Here is a 9,652-nt window from a genome sequence, read left to right as displayed (position 1 = left end):
ATATCGTACCGGGATCACAGACTTACGGTACCGACTATTACCAATAATATCGTACTGGGATCACGGACTTACGGTACCGACTATTACCAATAATATCGTACCGGGATCACAGACTTACGGTACCGACTATTACCAATAATAACGTACTGGGATCACAGACTTACGGTACCGACTATTACCATTAATATCGTACCGGGATCACAGACTTACGGTACCGACTATTACCAATAATATCGTACTGGGATCACAGACTTACGGTACCGACTATTACCAATAATATCGTACCGGGATCACAGACTTACGGTACCGACTATTACCATTAATATCGTACCGGGATCACAGACTTACGGTACCGACTATTACCAATAATATCGTACTGGGATCACAGACTTACGGTACCGACTATTACCAATAATATCGTACTGGGATCACGGACTTACGGTACCGACTATTACCAATAATATGGTACTGGGATCACAGACTTACGGTACCGACTATTACCAATAATATCGTACTGGGATCACGGACTTACGGTACCGACTATTACCAATAATAACGTTGATAGGAAAATATAGGCACTTGTGTTGTAGATTGTAATCGACATTCTTCTTCTCTATAATAAAAAGAACGAATTGTTGTAAACCGGTTTTAGAACTCGATTTGGTAAGTTTTTTTTCCTCCGTTAACATTCTCATTGGTACATGTAGTTACCAATGTAAATCAATGTACATTACAGATATAAGAAGTGGTCGCTAGATATGGAGTCTTCCCAAAACCCACAAGGATAAAAGCCAGATGGCTTACACCAATGTACATGTTAACAGCTTAAGGGGGAATATCACGTATGATTTCTGTTAGAGTTATCTCCCTCAACACCATCTTAAAACGTATGGTCAATAGAGTCTTTAAATCAATTAAGTGTCATTATTTGCATTTTTATGGTCTTTAATTTTGTATGACTTTAAGTAACCGATTCAATGGTTGCCAATCTAGGTCAACAATAGGCAATAGCAAATGATGAGAAAAACAATTTGTAGTTTTCTTCGTAACAGGTTTATTTCTGTATGGATTTCAAGAAAAATTCACAGCACATTTTTCTTACGTAACATAATTCACATCACAATGTCTCCTATACAAATGTACATAATTATAAATCGTGTAATTATAACACGTGGCGCGACCACACACATTTGTACACACGCATACTTCACGTGTACGTCTGAGTACATTTGTAACAAACTGATATCAACTTGTCTGCGTAATTCCCCATTATATTGTATAAAACTACTTGTAGCCGCACGTCCATTACGTAAATTGGTGAAAATTACAAGCGTGCGTAACACTCGTTATATCAGCTGATGTCTACGGAAGGCACTACCCAGCACAGTAGATATGATTGTATAACATTGTTTTTCTGTTTGCGGATACTCAAATTGTTCATGTTTAAAATTTAACTATTTTGTCAAATTGATAAGAAGTATCATACCCCATAGCCTAGGGTATTCTATTGTTTAATAGACTTGTTTAAAGGTTTTTATTTATTTTTAAAATATTTTATTATATATACGTGCGATATCTTTCCTCGAATGTGCAATCAACCTTCGAGTACAGAGACTGCAAATTTTCACAGATAGAAACAGCTTTCACCACTAATTCCTGAAAGGCTTGGATAATTTTTAAATGAGTGTGGATTTCTGTGGCATCCTAACGTCCCCTTTACTGTGACGTCAAATAAAACAAAAAATGAGTATTAACAAAATATGTAGAAATTGTACAGTACCGGGTAACATAAATATAATCACACACAACAAAAGCGTATTTCCACTTTCTATGGAAATATGTATGTTATATATTTCCCTGTTAATTATCCTATTCCACAACTAGATAGCCCACGGTTATAATGGATAGGCATTGGAAAACTGGTCACCCGCATTGTGTATGCATCACACAGGGACTTTGCACAAAAAGTCCCACCCATAATCCATACCTATATCTATGTGATACGTATTACATGTATGTGAGACATACATTGTGTGCCATGTCCCTGTGACAGGTCCTATGGATACGTTTCACATTATCTACAGCATAAAGGACTCTGCTGATATCATTGTGACAATCACAATTTACTCATCAGATTCCCTGTTGGAATTTAAGTTAAAACTCAAAACATTTCACTTTAAAAAGGCCAGAACATTATTGCAATAAGCCAGGTTAGTATGAAGTATAGCTTGATGTTCAGTTTGTTTTAGCGGGTATACATAGTTTTTGCATTGTCACATTCCCAGGAATAAATTTCTGTAAACAGACACATGTATCACTCTACAGAACTGTGTAAATATCACTAACATGTTCACGGATGATTAATGTTACATGTATTTCATTGCACGGATTACCTTTCAGGATAAAAGTCTGAATTTGATTGCACATTAATTTCGACAGTACCAGTATACGTCGGTACCACGGATGACACTACATTAGTACGTAGGAAACTGTATAGTTAGTCCTGTACACACAATCAACACGTGGTTTGTCACAAAGTGTCTCGCGTGATTTCAGCAAGCCTCGTTTTAACTTCACAAGTTTCGGAATATCGTCCTCCCGATACAACATTACATTGTAGAAACGAAATGCCATAGAAACAGTATTACAGAAAGCTAAACTGAATCACGACTGTAACGCCGCCAGTACATGCGAGTTGACGTCAGATCAGACAGTCGTCATCACTTACTGATGTCCATTGGTCCCATACCGGATATCTCTGTAGTCTTTTGACATGCGTCAGAAGCATTTCCGGTTGATAAAACAACTGTTAGCATTTCAGATCCGCGTGACCTAACACCATGACCACGTAAAGGATACAGAAACTCGGTAACAGTTCAGTACGTAGTCTCTTAACAGCGTACAGATCCCAAAGTTCCTTCATGGAGTTGAGCGAATTAAGTTGAACATGTCCTCGTCGTGACGTCATCACCTTCCTCTCACAAATTCAACATACCTGTAAAAAAAGAAAAGTCCCACGTTATAATTCTGATATCATCATTTACTCTTAGTTTAAACATATTTTATTGTATCTTAAATATACAAAGGGATCGGGCAGAAGTTTTCAAACTTTCCCAAAAACAGTATATAACACAAATATTTACACAAGATGACATTATAATTTACATAAAGTGATTTAATTTTTGAAAGTGTGCGGTAAGAAGAGTAGAGATAGGGTGATAATTAGAGGGAAATGGAGGGAGAGAATTTAGAAGTCTCCTTCATTTACAATTTATTTTACAGTTTTTGAAGAATAATTAGAACATTTTTGACAAGAAAGTTTTAAAGTATTGATTTTAGACAGAGTGGGTGATCTTTCTCGACTCAGCTGACATTTGTTGACATTACGTTATTCCATACTTTCAGCTGTTCAATGTTCATCATATCTCATGCCATGTTTTGCTTTCACCGTTGTCTTTCCTTTCCTTCTGATATATCTGTTTCGCATATGAATCGAGAAAGATCAAAGACGCTGTCCTTAGTTATATATACATATATATCATTGAAGGAACATATTTGATTAAAGGAAGAGAAAGAAAGCTGATAGGGAGGAAGTGATAGAGGGAGAGAAATTGTGCGGAGGGAGGTACAGAAATCAAAACCTGTTTGTATCACGAATATATTGCTGAGTGTGCAGACATATGTTTTCGTTTTCTTCCTTTGTTAAATCAGGACTTCCGTGTAATGTAAGTTGCAGGTCTAGTGGGATGAACTCATTTAACTCGCGATACCATTTTACTCTCTGACTACTTGTTACAATTAAAGAAGAAATGGTAAGCATTTTCTATATAGTGTCCACATTGACAAAGTTGGAAATCAATCAAATTAGCATGAAATAAGTCGTCATTTAGAGTACTCGATCTACATCTTAATCTGGCATGCAAAATATTAGTTTTCCTTTCAGTTTACACTGAAGAAGAAGAAGAAGAAGAAGAAGAAGAAGAGAAGAAGAAGAAGAAGAAGAAGAAGAAGAAGAAGAAGAGGAAGAAGAAGAAGAAGAAGAAGACAACTACTGATTACTATATGGGATATAACACCACAAGTGTTTCCATCAATTATCATCATTTAGAACAAGGCTTCATTTCCTTGTTTATTAACAGATCGTTTGACTTTGAATGTAAAGTATCTATCTGTTTGTATATAAGTGTTTACGGGTCTGATTTACTTATCTATTACATTTTCAATGATTCAATATGATATATGTCATTTTCTGATATTAACGTAAAATAACAGAAAATTCAGCAACGAACTACTTTCCAAATTAGTTTCACTCCGTTGTCGTTGAAGTAGTTCCTCTTACTTAGGATGACCTTATAATGACCATATGATGACCTTAAGATGACCATAGGATGACCTTAGGATGACCTTAGGATGACCATATGATGACCTTAGGATGACCATAGGATGACCATAGGATGATCTTAGGATGACCATAGGATGACCTTAAGATGACCATAGGATGACCTTAGGATGACCATAGGATGATCTTAGGATGACCATAGGATGACCATAGGATGACCTTAGGATGACCTTAGGATGACCATAGGATGATCTTAGGATGACCATAGGATGATCTTAGGATGACCTTAGGATGACCATAGGATGACCATAGGATGACCTTAGGATGACCATATGATGACCTTAGGATGACCATATGATGACCTTAGGATGACCATAGGATGACCATAGGATGATCTTAGGATGACCATAGGATGACCTAAGGATGACCTTAGGATGACCTTAGGATGAAAATATGATGACCTTAAGATGACCATAGGATGACCTTAGGATGACCTTAAGATGACCATAGGATGACCTTAAGATGACCATAGGATGACCTTAGGATGATCTTATAATGACCATATGATGACCTTAAGATGACCATATGATGACCTTAGGATGACCTTAGGATGACCATATGATGACCTTAGGATGACCATAGGATGATCTTAGGATGACCATAGGATGACCATAGGATGACCTTAGGATGATCTTAGGATGACCATAGGATGACCTTAAGATGACCATAGGATGATCTTAGGATGACCATAGGATGACCTTAAGATGACCATAGGATGATCTTAGGATGACCATAGGATGATCTTAGGATGACCATAGGATGACCTTAGGATGACCATAGGATGATCTTAAGATGACCATAGGATGACCATAGGATGATCTTAAGATGACCATAGGATGACCTTAGGAGGGCCATAGGACGACCTTAGGATGACCTTAAGGTGACCGTAGGATGACCTAAGGATGACCTTAGGATGACCTTAGGATGAACATAGGATGACCTTATGATGACCATAGGACGACCTTAGGATGACCTTAAGGTGACCGTAGGATGACCTAAGGATGACCTTAGGATGAACATAGGATGACCTTATGATGACCATAGGATGGCGAGGTTGGCTACAAATATACCTCTCCTGGTTTATGACCATGTCTCGAACTTTTCTGATATGTGCTTGTCACGTTTTCATAAATCATGGTATTATCCTTTCTGATAAGAAGAGAACTAAATAAAAGCCGACTATCATGTTAACCTCCGGTTTTCTCATATGATCATTGGAACCTACTTAATCCCGAATAAATGTTCTTTCATTTCCCTACTTGTTCTGATATAGAGCAGGGTAAAGGTTTTGTTTGCGTGATTCTTCAACAGTGATAGTCTTCTCACTGCCGTGGACATTAGCTATAGCACTCTACAATAGCGATAGTCTTCTCACGTGAACATTGGCTATATCACTCTACAATAGCGATAGTCTTCTCACTGCCGTGGACATTAGCTATAGCACTCTACAATAGCGATAGTCTTCTCACTGCCGTGGACATTAGCTATAGCACTCTACAATAGCGATAGTCTTCTCACTGCCGTGAACATTGGCTATATCACTCTACAATAGCGATAGTCTTCTCACTGCCGTGGACATTAGCTATAGCAATCTCCAATAGCGACAGTCTTCTCATTGCCGTGGACATTAGCTATAGCACTCTACAATAGCGATAGTCTTCTCACTGCCGTGAACATTGGCTATATCACTCTACAATAGCGATAGTCTTCTCAATGCCGTGGACATTAGCTATAGCAATCTCCAATAGCGATAGTCTTCTCACTGCCGTGGACATTAGCTATAGCAATCTTCAATAGCGATAGTCTTTTCACTGCCGTGGACATTAGCTATAGCAATCTCCAAAAGCGATAGACTTCTCACTGCCGTGGACATTGGCTATAGCAATCTCCAATAGCGATAGTCTTCTCACGTGGACATTGGCTATAGCAATCTCCAATAGCGATAGTCTTCTTATACAAATCTCCCGTGATATACTGAAACATGAGCAAGTCTATAACCAGCACGTCACGTGGATTTGTCCGGAGATGACGTAATCACTATAGAGTACTTGATCTTCTCATAGTTACTCGTGTGAAACAGTTAGAAAACCCGAATGTATTATATCGTATATGTCTGTGGCCATGACAACACTACTTATAAACTAACTGGCAACTTCTTTATAACACGTGCAACTTATTTTGACAGCTGATGTTCGTTAGAGTGATTTGAATATTGGTTTACGTATTTAACTTTAAGGGTTAATTTGACACCTAGAAACGCGCCGAATTACCTCGCACTTCTCATGCTGGTAACTACAAATGTAAGCGTATCGAGTCGTTCTCCTTGTGTATTCATCTTTCAAAGTCAGTTAGAAAGCAAGTTTGTTACAGGGTTAAGGCTAGTAAACTAAATACATTGCTAAACAAATTTAAGGCATCTGAAAAGGCTCTTTCTCCTAATAGCCATAATTAGGTCCCAATTTGTGCTTCATTGGAACTCTCCAGGCAGGAAGTTTAATTAAGGCCCTCCATGGCTGTCACTCGCACCATCTGGGATTATTTGAAACTTATTTCAGCCGAAATTCTAAATCGGCGTTAACTAGTGGGTTATTTAAAATGAAAGCAAAATACTACCGGGCACAGTAAAGAGTCACACATCACGATAATTAAGGCGGTCGTTCACAAAGAATTCTCACACCATCAACATAAAATGGTGCGTCTTTTGAAAATGAGTGGCTATTTTTTTTATATTAGGACGGTGTGGTTTGAGGTTCAGCGTACGATCGTTATCTCAACTCTGGGGGAGAGTAGTGAGGGAGAAGGAGGGGGGAGGGGGGAGGGGGGACTAATGACCAATTACAAACTAATGATAAGAATCCAAGCCGTCATATAACGAATATCTCCGGGGACCGAGCAGTCCTTCACATCCCAAACTTTATCTGTAAGGGATGTTACAGATATAGTAGTCAGCATTATGCCTGTACATAGCGGGCATTCATTAAACATCCAATTTGGATGAAAATCCTGTGAAAAATAAGAAAGAAAATATCAGTTGCTTAACTCCTCTCTTTCATGAGGGGTTGGCACAAATAATGAAGGCACCCCGACAAATTGCTTCCTACGAGTTGCCTGCCTCCACTAGTTAGTCCAATTAGGACTTAATGAGGAAAATTCTATTTTGATTTGAAAATCTTATCATTTTTATCTGTGCGCCGTCAGTAATGAGGCGACAGACTCTGGTGTCTAAGCTACATATACTGTAAACATACTCCTAGACATATGGTTTTTACATATATGTGTACCCAATGTGGCTCATTTGTATCAACGCAGGTTTGCACCAGAAAGAGAAACGTATTCAATGCGACTGATTAACTATGAAAACTTGTTTCCTAGGAATTTGTTCGCAGTCCGAAAAATCCTCACAGTAAGCAATGGTCAAACGTAGTACAGTAGTCTCGGCGATCCCAGTAAGAATCCCAGGTGAGATGAGATTTTTTCTGGGTGAATTTAGACCTGTGGACCAGTAGATCAGTAAGCGCAGTTGATCTTTGACACACTCACTGAAAGTAGGACGCTTCGGGCAGTTTTGGCAAATAAAATCTCATCATATGATGTCCGAAATTGTATCAAACAAGCAACAACATGTAAAGACAGGCGATCCTAGACATTGTCGGTAAAGACAGGCGATCCTAGACATTGTCGGTAAAGACAGGCGATCCTAGACATTGTCGGTAAAGACAGGCGATCCTAGACATTGTTGGTAAAGACAGGCAACCCTAGACATTGTCGGTAAAGACAGCCGATCCTAGACATTGTCGATAAAGACAGGCGATCCTAGACATTGTCGGTAAAGACAGGCGATCTTAGACATTGTCGGTAAAGACAGGCGATCCTAGACATTGTCGGTAAAGACAGGCGATCCTAGACATTGTCGGTAAAGACAGGCGATCTTAGACATTGTCGGTAAAGACAGGAGATCTTAGACATTGTCGGTAAAGACAGGCGATCCTAGACATTGTCGGTAGAGACAGGCGATCTTAGACATTGTCGGTAAAGACAGGCGATCCTAGACATTTTCGGTAAAGACAGGCGATCTTAGACATTGTCGGTAAAGACAGGCGATCTTAGACATTGTCGGTAAAGACAGGCGATCCTAGACATTGTCGGTAAAGACAGGCGATCTTAGACATTGTCGGTAAAGACAGGCGATCTTAGACATTGTCGGTAAAGACAGGCGATCTTAGACATTGTCGGTAAAGACAGGCGATCTTAGACATTGTCGGTAAAGACAGGCGATCTTAGACATTGTCGGTAAAGACAGGCGATCTTAGACATTGTCGGTAAAGACAGGCGATCCTAGACATTGTCGGTAAAGACAGGCAACCCGAGACATTGTCGGAAAAGACAGGAGAGATCAGACAATTTCGGTAAAGACAGGAGAGATTAGACATTGTCGGTAAAGACAGGCGATCCTAGACATTGTCGGTAAAGACAGGCGATCTTAGACATTGTCGGTAAAGACAGGCGATCCTAGACATTGTCGATAAAGACAGGCAACCCTAGACATTGTCGGTAAAGACAGGCGATCCTAGACATTGTCGGTAAAGACAGGCGATCTTAGACATTGTCGGTAAAGACAAGAGATCTTAGACATTGTCGGTAAAGACAGGCGATCTTAGACATTGTCGGTAAACACAGGCGATCTTAGACATTGTCGGTAAAGACAGGCGATCCTAGACATTGTCGGTAAAGACAGGCGATCTTAGACATTGTCGGTAAAGACAGGAGAGATTAGACATTGTCGGTAAAGACAAGCGATCCTAAACATTGTCGGTAAAGACAGGCGATCTTAGATATTGTCGGTAAAGAAAGGCAACCCTAGACATTGTCGGTAAAGACAGGCAACCCTAGACATTGTCGGTAAAGACAGACAACCCTAGACATTGTCGGTAAAGACAGGCGATCCTAGACATTGTCGGTAAAGACAGGCGATCCTAAACATTGTCGGTAAAGACAGGCAACCCTAGACATTGTCGGTAAAGACAGGCAACCCTAGACATTGTCGGTAAAGACAGGCGATCCTAGACATTGTCGGTAAAGACAGGCGATCTTAGACATTGTCGGTAAAGACAGGCGATCCTAGACATTGTCGGTAAAGACAGGCGATCCTAGACATTGTCGGTAAAGACAGGCGATCTTAGACATTGTCGGTAAAGACAGGCGATCTTAGACATTGTCGGTAAAGACAGGCGATCCTAGACATTGTCGGTAAAC

The 9,652-nt window shown here is 39.6% G+C and overlaps 1 protein-coding gene and 1 long non-coding RNA gene across 2 annotated transcripts in view; both read right to left on the bottom strand.

The window, feature by feature from the left end:
- Window positions 1-1,034: 1,034 nt before the first annotated feature.
- Window positions 1,035-9,652, bottom strand: part of LOC117315392 (LIM domain transcription factor LMO4.1-like) — a 50,221-nt gene continuing 41,603 nt past the window's right edge. The window contains exon 4 of the mRNA XM_033869568.1: window positions 1,035-2,995. Within this exon, the coding sequence (XP_033725459.1) occupies window positions 2,987-2,995 (9 nt within the window). The 3' untranslated portion in view covers window positions 1,035-2,986. The remainder of the gene's footprint in view (window positions 2,996-9,652) is intronic.
- Window positions 3,699-8,578, bottom strand: LOC117315402. Its single transcript, XR_004529697.1, has 2 exons — window positions 5,428-8,578; window positions 3,699-5,339 (listed from the first exon to the last, which is right to left on the bottom strand). It is a non-coding gene; the product is annotated as an uncharacterized LOC117315402 (long non-coding RNA).

Source organism: Pecten maximus, chromosome 2 (genome assembly GCF_902652985.1).
Source record: "Pecten maximus chromosome 2, xPecMax1.1, whole genome shotgun sequence".
In the NCBI taxonomy this organism is placed as follows: domain Eukaryota; kingdom Metazoa; phylum Mollusca; class Bivalvia; order Pectinida; family Pectinidae; genus Pecten; species Pecten maximus.
The sequence above is the reverse complement of the archived record's forward strand: the minus strand, read 5'-3'. Positions and strand labels throughout refer to the sequence as shown.